Source organism: Dipodomys ordii, unplaced genomic scaffold (assembly GCF_000151885.1).
Source record: "Dipodomys ordii isolate 6190 unplaced genomic scaffold, Dord_2.0 Scaffold99, whole genome shotgun sequence".
Lineage (NCBI taxonomy): Eukaryota > Metazoa > Chordata > Mammalia > Rodentia > Heteromyidae > Dipodomys > Dipodomys ordii.
Window position 1 is genome coordinate 3,746,345 of NW_012267315.1, and position 13,213 is coordinate 3,759,557.

The 13,213-nt window shown below is 44.5% G+C and overlaps 1 protein-coding gene across 1 annotated transcript; it reads right to left on the minus strand.

Annotated features, from left to right (window-relative positions):
* Positions 1–5,076: 5,076 nt before the first annotated feature.
* Positions 5,077–9,447, minus strand: Nxt1 (nuclear transport factor 2-like export factor 1). The gene is made up of 2 exons (XM_013027029.1): positions 9,122–9,447; positions 5,077–5,857 (listed from the first exon to the last, which is right to left on the minus strand). Exon 2 carries the CDS (start codon positions 5,796–5,798, stop codon positions 5,376–5,378), a length of 423 nt encoding a protein of 140 aa, XP_012882483.1. The 5' UTR covers positions 5,799–5,857; positions 9,122–9,447; the 3' UTR covers positions 5,077–5,375.
* Positions 9,448–13,213: the final 3,766 nt, after the last annotated feature.

Here is a 13,213-nt window from a genome sequence, read left to right on the forward strand (position 1 = left end):
GAGTTTGTCACATACTTTAGCTACCTTAAGTCTGGGCAGATTACCACAGTTTTAAGATAAAACATTTTTCACAAGCTTGTGATAACAATTTTAAGATGAATATATCTTTGTGAGAGTCTAATGTGTTTAGTAAAACATCTACCTGGAAACGTCCACTGGGCATTTTCGGCAGCTCTCTTTCCCTCATGCAACTTGAGTGTTCTTCCTTTGATTCTTAAAGTACATTATATGTTCTTTCTTGAAATTGTCTTTGAAAAAGCAAGATGTGCACCCTATAAAGTGAAGGTATTCCGGTAGCAAATGCCTTGTCCCCACATTAAAATCATTAAAGCCAGCCTCTTAAGACAGCTGTCTTTTTGCTTCCAGAAAGTACATACATAGTAAGCCTATTGAAACCTTTTTTTTTTTTCTCTTTGGTTGGTAGTGGGGTTTGAACTCTGGGCCTGGACACTGTCACTGAGCTCTTCAGCTTAAAGTGAGCTCTCTGCCTCTTAAGCTACAGCACTACTTCCAGTTTTCTGGTGGTTCATTGGGGATAAGAGTCTCACCGACTTTCCTGCCCGTGCTGGCTTTGAACTAAGATCCTCAGATCTCAGTCGCCTGAGTAGCTAGGATTATCTGCATGAGCCACCGGTGCATGGTTTGAAACTTTTTAAAAATAAATCAGCTTCCTCGTGTAATATGATTCAAATAGTAGAGAACACATTGAACAGTTCTTGGGATGGTGTTCGTGTTAATCTACAAGGAATTTACATGTTTTTCTGATGATCAGTGAACCTTAAAGATCGTTTATATTCAGAGCATATTAAAGGTGGGCCATTTTTGCTTTCTGATGGTACTGGGTTTTAAACCCAGAGCTTCTTGCTGGCAGATATAGTACCATTTAAGCCACATCCCTGAATTGGATGCCTTAGTTAATTTTCAGTAAAGGGTCTCCTGTTTTTGACTGGTCTAGCCTCAGTCACTGACCATCCTATCTATGTCTTGTGTGTTTCAGGGATTACAGATGTGAACTACCATGCCTAGCTTGTTGACTAAAATGGGAATGGGAAAGTGTTGTCTAACATTTTTTGCCCAGGGTAGTTTAAACTGTTATCTTTCCCATCTCTGCACCAAATCCACCAAGAACCCAATCTTCTCCCTCTGCTCTTTAGTTCTATTGGATGATTGCAGGTCCCTCAAACAGCTAATGTTGCAAGGGTAATACAGTCCATCCTAGAGATGGGTTTGATCCCCTGAAAACCTGTGGTGTGTAGGATTATAGTACAATCATCACAGCATTTTCTGCAGTTGTTTGTATTATACACCATGAAAATGAAGTCAGGGAGGACACCTATTTGACAATGGGGGGGGGGCTATTTCTGTGCATGTTTAAGTCCTTTTCCAAATTTTCCATTTTGTCATGCCTTTTATGATTTATGGATGGTAAGTATTGGTCTAAATGGTAAATTAATTACCTTTTTTGGTATTGGCTCTAGGGTTTGAACTCAGAGCCTGGGACACTGTTGTTGAGCTATTTTGCACAAGGCTAGTGCTCTACTATTTAAGCCACAGCTCCACTTCTGGTATTTTGGCCTTTGGCCATGTGACTCAGCTATGTGAAGTGGCTTCTGTTTCCATATCTGTTATGAAGTTCAGTCATGATTATATAGAAGAATGCTTATTATTAAATACTTGTAATACAAGAATTCAAATCAGTTATCTTCATATCTACTTGAAGATATTAAGAAGAAAAATAAAACCTCCAAACAAGCATGAAGGAAATGACAGAACAGAAAGAGAAAAAAACAACAGTAGAGAAAAGTTAATGCTAAAACTGCTCTTTGAAAAGTCAATAAAATGTTGGGCTAGGTGGCATATATCTGCAATCCCAGCACTCTGGAGGCTAAGTAAGGCTGGAGAATCAAGAGTTTGAGGCCAGGGCTAGGAAAGTGGCTCAGTGGTAGAGTGCTTGCCTTGCATGCATGAGGCCCTGGGTTCGATTCCTTAGCACCACATAAGCAAAAAGAAAAAAAAGCCGGGAGTGGTGCTGTGGCTCAAGTGGTAGAGTGCTAGGCTTGAGCTGAAGAGCTGAGGGACAGCGCCCAGGTCCAGAGTTCAGGCCCCACAAACGGACCAAAGAAAAAAGAAAAAAAAAAGTTTGAAGCCATAGTAAGATCCTCTAAAAATAGATGAAAGTGAAAACAGGGAGTGATAAAAGGAAAGGAGGGAGGAAATTAAAATGGGTAAATGTCTAATAAAGTACAGATAGTACCCATTAACAGAAAGGAAAGTGGAGGCATTACTCTTCCTTGAGGAGATGCAGCTAGAGATCCAGCAGGACATGGGAGGACAGACCCTTGCCCATAGGAGACACCAAGGCCTGTGGGGCCAGCTGTTAAGACACCCCAGAGACAGGGCCCAACCAAGAAATGAGGCCTTGGTGAGGTAAGAGAAAGTGGTTCCTGGAGATTAATCTTGCTTTTTTTTTTTTTTTCCCCAGTCATGAGGCTTGAACTCAGGGCCTAGTCACTGTCCTTGAGCTTCATTTGCTCAAGGCTAGTCCTCTACCACTTGAGCCACAGGCACCACTTCCAGCCGTTTATGTGGTACTAAGGAATGGAACCCAGGGCTTCATGCATGCTAGGCACATGGCATGCTGCCACAAAGCCACATTCCCAGCCCGTAATTGATTTTTATCATACTGTTTAAAGAATGCTTTCAACAAGCACTTTTCTTTTCTGTGCTGTGTTTGGAACCCCACATCTGGCACTTGCAGACAAGCACTCAACAATGAGCTTGCTTCAGCACTTTCCCTGTATGGAAGCCTGTTAGACATCTCATGTCTTTATGAAAGCAAAATACAAGTAACAGCAGGATCTAGGATTGAGTTTGGCCATGACATTACAACACTTTTGCTTACCTGCTTCAAACCAACAACAAAAACAGATCATGTAAATGAGAAAAAGAGAAGGCAGCCTCCTCTCTCCTTACTTTTTCAAGTCCACTACTCCAATTCCCCACTGCTGGTCAGCTCAAGGGCAGGTCAGAGGCTGGCAGGGGAAGGCTGATGTGCAGGAGGAAAAAGAGGCAAAACTGGCCAGGGTAGAGAGACAAGGTCTGGAGTCTGGGGCAAGGACAAAGCTGAAGCAGAGTGTTTTAGGATTCTAGCAGAAGAGAAATGGGAGTGGGGTGAGATGTGAAATGGATATCGAGCAAAGCTAAGGAGTACTTGTGAGACTTGTTAAATTCAGATATTTCAAGTACCAGGAATTTAGGAAGATTCAGAATTTCATCTGTTCCTGACACATATGATGCACTCTCATTCTGTTCTTGCTTATTTGGAACTTTTGGAGTGAGTTTAAGGACCTGTTATTTAGAAGCTTCTAGGGACAATGTGACTGTGCTGTCTCAGGGGCTTCTCTGACATCACCAGGCCTAGGTGAGAAAAAATGGTGATCTCACTCTTAGGGTGGGGTTGGGGCACTGGAAACTTAAAAGTAGAACAGCTTCTCCCTCAAATCATAACCTTCCCACCTTACTCCACTTTTTCCATGGTGTCTTACTGTGGGATAGTGTTGTGTTCTCAAGATAAGTCTCAAGACAGTTCTGGATGTTGATTTGGAATCTCATTTTGGTATCTCATGTTACTAGCTTCTCTGCTGAATGGCTAAGTCAGCTTGTTATGTACAAATCTGTAGGACTTGTCTGACCACTCTCTAGATGGAGCTTTAAAACTACATTTACAGTCAAGTCTTGCTTAATGATAGGGCAACGGGGCATGTTCTCATTTTATGTGAACATCAACTAAGACTACCCTAAACACAAAGCAGTATATTCTGGAACCAGTCCCAGAATTGACTGAAACACTGGTAGGGGGCACAAGATTATACTTAATTTGCCTATTCAATATCTCCTAATTAGGAAATCCTTAAAGTACCAGGAAGACACCCAAGCCTCCTGGGTTCCCCAGGGTGCCATGTAATAAACCACTCTGCCTTTCTTACAAATCTCTTTTCCTCATTTAGAAGTATTGTTACAGTCCATGACACATAGCCACAGCTGATATTTAAGATCAAATTCATTTCTCATTTGAAAAGTCTCGGGGTATGTAATCTAGAGTAATTTTGGCAGCTCCATCATCACAAAGGTACCAGACCTAGCTTAACATGAATCTGTAGAATGCAGCTAAGCTGTTCTTATAGCCCAAGATGGAGCCAGGGTGGTGGTCTAGCCATTGTACCTGCTTCCAAGCAGCAGGGTAGAAGCAAAATTCCAACTAGTTTTGTCCTTAATCTTCTACTTTATTGACATGATTAATCATGTCAAATCTAGCTTTAGCTGGATGCCAGTAGCTCCTGCCTGTAGTCCTAGCTACTCTAGGGACTGAGATTCCAAGGACTGAGGTTCAAAGCTGTCCTGGGTAGCAAAGTCCAGGAGATTCCATCTTTAATTAACCAGCAAAAAAGCCAAGCTGGAGGCATAGCTCAAATTGGTAGAGTACCAGCCACGCAAGCAAGCTGATCAAGTACCGAGTTTAAACCATGGTGCCAGCAAAAATACAAAAAGCTGTATATTGGACTAGAAAACCAAGTCTTTAAGGTAGGGGTTCTGTCTCTCAAAATAGTAGATTTAGAAGGGGAGGGACATCAGGACATTGCCAGCTTTTCAGTTCTCTATTTCAATATTCTTATAATCTACCCCCAAACTAGCTTATTACAAGAAACAAACAAACAACAAACCTTAACTGCGGAAGAAGGTGAGATGTTATCTACTGGTGGAATCCAGTGTTTTCCATTCTGTCTTTGACAATTAGAGTTAGCTTTTAGGGTCAGAAGAGGAACTCTGAACTCAAATGTCCATCCCAACTTTGATGTTTCTTAAAAGCAGCGCTATGATTTTCTTTTTAGAAGTTTCATAGATATAGAAGTTTCATAGATACAGAGCTTTATGTCACCTGTATACACACAGGTACAGGAGGTAAAGAGCTCAGCTTAAGACCTAAGTTCTGCAGGTGCTGTCTAGAGTACATTCTGCCTTTAATCTTCCTTCTCCCTTCTCCAAACCTAGCTGAACATACCAAGCAAACGAACAGAACAACATTTGTATACTTTTTATTTGTCAGAATTTCCAAATCAATGTCTCTACTGGATAAGTAGAAAAATAGAAAAAGTTTACTACTTTTAAAAGGCAACTATGACAAATGAGTATATACTCAGGAAAAGGGGTGCTAGGATCCACACACACATACCACACACACGAAATTCAACTTCAGCACAGTGTGGACTGCAGTGTTGCTGCAGAGACAGAACTGAACTTGTGTTTATCACATCCTGAGATTTGAGACAAATTTCTCTACAGAGCTGTCACTGAAGCCAAGAGGCCTTCTGCCCCTACTAGCTGGCCCAGTCCTGGAACCGGAAGCAGTCACTGGCTATCTTCCACACTGTGTTGCTGGGTGAGGCCTGGGCAGTAAGGATGAAGTTCTGGTTGAAGTCCCGTTGTTTGTTGCCCTCAAACTTCACTGTTCCACAGATCACCACAAGGACTGTGGTTTGGCTTGGTGTGGCTTCATCATGAACAGGCTGGCAGTCTACGACATTAATTTGGAACTCACTCGAAGGCAACATTTCAAAAAATTCACTCAAGGATTCTTGTCCTGAAACAGCATTCCCATTCCACACCAAGGTGGCTGTGCCCATGTACAGGCGGGACAGGAGCCGTCGCCGCTTGTCCATGGTGGTGTAGTAGACATTGACAAACTCTTCAGCAGCTCTGCAGGCCTGGTCCACATAGGTCTTGAAGTCCACAGATGCCATCTCAAGTTGTGGGAGGTGGCCCCTGCCAGTGGTCTCCTGTGACCTGGGGAACTCAGAGGCTGTGAAGTAGGAAGGGTGAAGAGATCATGTGTGAGTGCTCAAGTACATTCTGCCCTAACCATCTTCCATTTCTGTTGGTGACAAACCACAGACAGATGGCTTTAAATTCAAATTGACCTCACTAAGCCTCAGTTTGCTCATTGTATAATGGTACTACCTTACTATAGCAGCTGTGATAGAATAAAATGGGACAGTATACATCAAGTGCTAAAAAGCATGAGACCTACGGGCTTACAAAACTATGGCATTTTTTTTTTATTAAACATATGGTTAACAAGAGATAAGAATCTCCCAGACTTTTCTGCCCAGGCTGGCTTTGAAACCATCCCACCTGGCTACTATGACTTTTTAAAGTCCCAGGATATTTGACCCAAGTTCCTGGAAACTTGGAATAGGTGCAACTGCCTTCAGACAGTTGTTTTAGTCCTGGGTAAGAGTAGAGGACCAAACTGGAAAAAACAAGTGGATTGTGGCCCAACAAGGTCAAACAGAGAAACAGCATAGACCTGTCTGTCTCTAGATGAGTCTGGGGAAAGATTATCATGGGCACACCCACAAGGATTGGGTGGGTAGGTGTGCAAAGATGTCTCAGCTTCCTGAAAGCCACCACGCCCAGCTAGGGAAGGCAGGCGAACAAACACCATGAGGGGAGTAATTAAATGATGGTTACAATCCACATAAGGTAAAGAAGCAAACCTAAGAATGTGTGGAATCAGAAGGGAGAATGCCTAGCTTCTGTGGCACTAAAAGGCACCCCAGGTTAAGTGCAGTGTAGCCACAAAGAAGCACAAAAGAAACACAACCTAGAATTCAAAGATCTCTTGGAAGTTGGAGGGAGACACATGAATTTTATGTGTCTGAAATGTCACATTTTCTTAAAAAAAAAAAAAGTTTGGAAGCATAAATACTTACATCTGTTTCTTCCTTAAAAGTACAACTAATTATTTTTTCCCCTACAATTAAAATAATCTACTTAAAAAACAACCCTGTTGAGCCAGGTACCTGTGGCTCATGCTTGTAATCATAGCTACTTAGAAGAGACAGATTTGAAGCCAGCCATGGCATTAAAATCTATCTTCTGACTCCATTAAACACCAAAAAAAACAGAGCTGTGGCCCAAGTGGTACATAGCCTTAAGCAAAAAAGCCAAGGGACAGAAGCCAGTCCCAAGTTCAAGCCTCAATACTGGCACAAAATATGAACAGCTCCTTTAGTCCCAACCCAGTTGAGGGTGGGTATTACAAAAGAGCAGATGTATAGATTTAGATTTTTTTTTTGGGGTCTGGTCGTGGGGTTTGAACTCTGGGCCTGGGCACTGTCCCTCAGCTCTTCAGCTCAAGGCTAGCGCTCTACCACTTGAGCCACAGCACCACTTCTGGCTTTTTCTACTTATGTGGTGCTGAGGAATCAAACCCAGGGCCTCATGCATGCAAGGCAAGCATTCTACCACGGAACCACATTCCCAGCCCTGATTTAGAAATTTAAAACAGTGATTAACTTTTCTTTTGTTGGTTGAGGCTTTAACTCAGGGTGTGTAGGTGCTGTCCCAGAGCTATTTTACTCAAGGCTAATGCTCTACCACTGTGACCCACAGAGATACTTCCTGTTTTTTAAAGGTTAATTGGAGATAAGAATCTCAGGGACTTTCTGGGCTGGCTTCCAACTGTGATCCTCAGATCTCAGTCTCCTAGGTAGCTAAGATTACAGGCCTGAGCCACTGGTGCCCAGCCAACTTTTTTTTCTTAATATGAGTTTATGAAAGAATTTTCTACAAGGGTTAGGTCATGTACTCTTAGGGCAAAGAGCTGGAAGGGAGCTGGCCTAGAAACTGTCTAAGGTAGGGCAAAGTCAGCTGTTAGGTGCTTCTAACATACCCAAACATAAATCACACATTTCAGTGAGTAGAGTGCTTTTAAAAATGTCAATACCCAGCTACATAATAAATGCAGGAAAAAAACAAAAAACAAAAAAACAACCCTCAAATACTTACTGAAGAAATAACTAAGGTTGCTCCTCCAACTTACTGGGTTAAACTGTGGTTTACTGTAATATTTGTTCTACTGGTTGAATAAACAATCTAATAGTTCCAATAATTAGTGCAGAAATAAGTAGAACTGTTGTTTTGGACTAAAGATAATGTTTTATATTAGAACCCTGAAAACATGGTGCCAGTTATATCGATAATCTGAGGAGTAGGAATGAATGAGTAAGACCTGATAAACTTTAAGCCAACAAAAATAATGTTTTTTTTTTATTATTATAGCTATGTTTATCAATTAAGTTCCAGTCCTTTTTTTCTTTCTTTCTCCAAGGACCTCAGTGAGGTCTCAGCAAACTCTTGGGACTGTATTGAAGCGCCGTACTTCCCTCATTTGTCACAAATGGATGAGGAGCGTAGTACTATCACAATTTTAGAAGTAAGAAAAGGCATACTGGCACACTCCCGATGTATCATTTCCAGGCCACAGAGGGGCCTTAGAATTTAAGATCCCACTGCTCTTATATGTTTTTTTTTTGTTTTTTTAAAAATAAGTTTCTGCGCTTTGGAGAACCAATGTGAAAACTCCAGGGTACTTCATTAAACATTTCCTCTCAGGGGCAACCATTAATGTCTCCAGCTATAACCCCTGTAAATCACTCCTCTCCCTAATATGCTCGTCTTTCCCTCTCCACCCGATTTCTGACACCCCCCTCGCCTCCCAGCTCCCATTCATTTCCCTTTCCCTAATACAATCCAACCCAACGATCTGCCACCCGCAGATGAAGAGCCCGGCTTCAGGTTCTCCAGGTACCTACCGCACCTGGCCAGCTGGGAAATCCGAAAAGTGGGGGAGTTGGGGGGGTAACTACATGCCGAAACAATGTAAAAGATCTCTCTGATCCCCGTCGTTAACTTCTTTGAAGCGGGGCCAGAGAAGCTGCAACAGTAGCTCAGGCCATCGTTTCCAGCCTCGAGTCATGAACTAGCCCGACGCGGGTCGGGAGCACGCTCTCCCCGGCCGTCTTCCGGTCCTCCCGGCCGGGCAAACGCACCGCCAGCGTTTCGAACAGGGGGAGAGAAAGAAAAAAACCCCTCACCTACAACTGCTGAGACAGAGGGGGGGGGGAGGGGGGACGGACGGACGGACAGAACCCAGTCTTAACTGACAATGGAGGGGCGGCGAACGGATTTCCGTGGGAGGGGGCTGCGGGGGTCGCTCTGCCGGTCTCCGCGGGAGGGGGCGCCCCGCCCCCCGATACCCCAAGCTCAGGCGGTAACCTACCTGCGCCGTAACGCCCCCGGGGATCGGCGCCAGCCGCGGCCACTCGCGTCCGGGCGCCCCCCGCGCGGGCCGCGGCTCTTCAGGGGGACCAGCCCCCGAAGGTCACCGAGTGGGCCTACCGAAGCTTCAGCACCTTTCACCGCTCGCCTTGGGCCGGGGCTCGGGAAGAGCGTTTTTTTCTCCCCTCCTCTTCCTCCCAGGAGGCTCCGCCCGAGGAGCCCAGATCCCAGCGGCGGGGAACGAACGTTACCGCGGTGCGGTCCGCAGGTTCCCGCGCGCGGCCTGCCACGCACCGGTGCCGACTCGAGCGTCCCGGCCGCTCCCGCCTCCCGGTAATGGGCAGCTAGATCCGCCAGTGGGACGGAGGGACAAAAGCTAGCTCCGCCCAAGTGTGGCTGGAAGGAAGAAGTGGCTTCCGGGGCAGGCCCTTTCTCAGACGACGCCAGCAAATCGAGTTTTCATTGGTCGAAGCGGTTCAAACCTATTTCTGATTGGGTGAAATATTCCAGAGTCCGCCCCCGGAACTGAGAGTAGGGTCGGCTTTCAGCAGAGGTGGGGAGGGGGTAGGGAGCTTGCTGAATAAGCTGGAGAAGGTGTGCTGGGGTGTGGCAGGGTGTTTTCTGCCTTCTCCAATCACCTGTGTGGGATTGATTCCAGCGATGATTCGTGAAACTTCTTGGCTTGACGCCTTCACTGCCGACCGCACCGTACAACTAAGGCTCTCAAGCAGACGTGGGGCCACAGCAATGTTGAATCCGCCTGCAGCTCAAAGCCCGCGGGGACCTTTTGGAAATCTACCTGGTTTAGCACCAGAGCTGATCACACCCCTTTTTAGTTTCAGTGGTTTAGAGTTGACATCCTAATCGGCTGGCGGGGGGGGGGGGGGGGGGGGGGGGGGTCAGGAAGCAGGGGCTGGAAGATAAAGTGATATTAAAGAGATAATTAGGAGCAGGACTCCAGGGAAGCCCGAAGGCGGGGGGGGGAGCGGGGGGAGGGAAACTGGAACTGGGGTAAAGTTTTACTCTATGTTAAATTAGATAGAACCATTTAGTGTGGAGATTCAGGAAACTGAAATGTAAATTAAAGGAAGAACAACATAGCTTCTTTTCTTCAACACAAAGTTCATCTGCTGGTTTGAGCTGGAAGAGCACTGTGGGAATGGCTGATTAAGTAAAATAGCTTAACTTCCCTTCCTTCATCCTCTCTCCCTCCCTTCCTTCTTTACCTTGCAGAGAATCGAACCCAGTGTTAGCCAAGTGGTCTACTATTAAGCTACATCCTAGTTTCCAAACCTCTACTTTATTGACATTGAGAACCCTTGTTCTGAGACTACAGGACAATTTAAGAAACCACTCAGGTTGTTAAATATGGGCAAATTCCCACTCCAATCAAGTAGGTGGGTGCCAGTGGCTCTGCCTGAAACCTTAGTTGCTCAGTAGGCTAATATATGAGAATCTCAGAAAGCCAACCCAAGAAAGAAAGCCATTGAGATTATTCTATCCAACTAATCAACAAAACAAAACAAAAACAAAACACCAACCTGTAAGTAGAGTTGTTGCTCAAAGTGGTAGAGCAGGGCTAGCCTTGAGCAAAAGAAGCTAGGGACAGTGCCCAGGCCCTGAGTACACACACACACACACACACACACACACACACGCCAGGGAGGAGAAAGTAATTGAGAGAGTATTTTTAGGCAGAATATATACATCTGAAATACCATATTGAAACCCCTTGATTTAATTTATATACACTGAGGAAAAAAAAATGAGTGAAAAGAAGGTAAAACAGCTGTGCTCTGGTGGCTCACACCTATAATCCTAGCTACTCAGGCGGCTGAGATCTGAGGATCGTGGTTCAAAGCCAGCCTGGGCTGGAAAGTCCATGAGACTCTTATCTCCAATTAACCACCAGAAAACTAGGAATGGAACTGTGGCTCAAGTGGTAGAGAGCTCACTTTGAGCTGAAGGACTGAGGAACAGCACTCAGGCCCAGAGTTCAAGCCCCACCACCGACAAATAGAAAGGTAAAAAGAATCTGATGGAAGTGGGTAGGGATAAATACTAACAGTAGGCAGAAGGATGGATAACATGGAAATAGTTAATTTACATGTATGAAAATGGAACTCTTTTTTTTTTTGTCGGTCATGGGGCTTGAACTCTGGGCCTGGGCGCTGTCCCTCAGCTCTTCAGCTCAAGGCGAGTGCTCTACCACTTGAGCTACAGTGCCACTTTCGGTTTTCTGGTGGTTTATTGGAGATAGGAGTCTCACGGTCTCTCCTGCCCAGGCTGGCTTTGAACCGCGATCCTCAGATCTCAGCCTCCTGAGTAGCTAGGATTACAGGCATGAGCCACCAGCGCTCGGCTTCTTAAAACTTTTAATAAGGGAGTGGGGTAATGGAGAGTGATAGAAGTGGTGAAGATATATTGTATACATTTGTAGAAATGTCACAAGGAAGTCTCCCTTGTACAATTAATGTATTTAAAAAAATTAACTGAAGGCTAAGTTGAGAGGGAGAATGAGTGTCTTTGGATCAGTGGTCACACCAAAATAGGTAACCCCCAGGGGAGTGATATTAAGATTTCCTTCTAAAATCCAAATGAAAGAATCAATGGACAGAAAATTAGAATGATGGTTGACTTACTGCACACTTACTCCAGCATTCAATAGTCTGAATGTTGTCCTGCTTTAAATGTCTTCATGTGTCCCATCCTCTTTCCAGTTCTTTCTCATAACTCTTTGGCGATATATTGTTATCCTGATTTGTATAGAGAAGGAAGCTGACAGACAAATTAGATAACCAGCTTGAAAGTCACAGAGTCAGTTTACATCTAGAAAAGCTGGTTAAGAGATCATTTATCCAGCTCCTGGGACTGTAAGGAAGTAAGACTGTAATCATGACAGGCCACAGAGCACAGCAGAACGGGTAGGAGGGCAGGTGACTTTCAGATTTTTTTCCCCAGTAACTAAAATTGTATCTGGCCACAACAAAGGCTCAATAAATCTTGTCTGAACAAAACAAAATTCTGGGTTCAAACAATTGCTCTGTAAAGTTATAGCAGAAGTGAGCCTTCTTTTGGAAGAAAGTCTGGGATTTATTCTCTAAAGAGAGAGAGATCTTTGAGTTTGAGTAGACTAGAGGTACCACTAGATCTGGGACATACTACTAGGAATGTAGACCCTGAGCATAATTGAAAGTGATAGGAGGCTCAGGCCACAGAATGCAGAGAAGGTGTCTGCTAGAGGATTCTGGGAAAGGAACCTTTCTCTCTTCCCTTCTGGATATGTAGTATGTGGATGGCACCATTACAGTCACTTGTCACCTTTAAAGGGAACATATTGGTGATGAGGCAGACAGGAAAAGTGAGATGCTATCAGGCCCTTGATGACTGTGTGAAGAGCCAAATCAGCACTCAATTTTTGACTTTGCAGTTTCATGAGCCAGTGTGAAAGGCTAGGCACAAAAGTAGTTACTTGTCAGGTAGTGGTGACTTACATCTATAATTCTAGCTACTTGGGAGGCTGAGATCTGAGAAATGGGGTTTGAAGTTAGTCCCAGCAGAAAAATCTAAGATTAACTAGCCAAAAGCCAGAAGTGGAGGTATGGCTCAAGTGGCAGTGTCCCTTCTAGAGAGGGAGCTGGTATAACTATCCATCTTCTTGGGTGATGCGAGCAGTGAAGGAAACAGCATGTGGGAAGGGCTCTGTATGGGACTGAACCCAGAATAGCATCCAGAAAATGTTAATGAGGCTGACTTATGCTAGGACATTTTATAACAACAGTGCTTTCTTCACTTGCCAATGGTCTCTCCAATGACTGGCTTTTAAACTTGGGACAAGCCTGTCAACAAATTGGTGGGATTTATTACCAGCTCACATGAGTACCTTCTGATGATGAGTCTGGCTTACATAACTATGGAGCCCATGACTCCATTGCAGAGTGGAGTCCATCCAGGGAAGAAAGGCGCATCTGGTCACACATTGTCCCGGGTGGCACAGAAGATGGGCCTGACTTAGGGATCTTTTAAGTCTGTAAACACAGGACTCATCCTCTCCTTCATTACTGGTGTTGTTCCCTGGGACAGGATCTTAGCA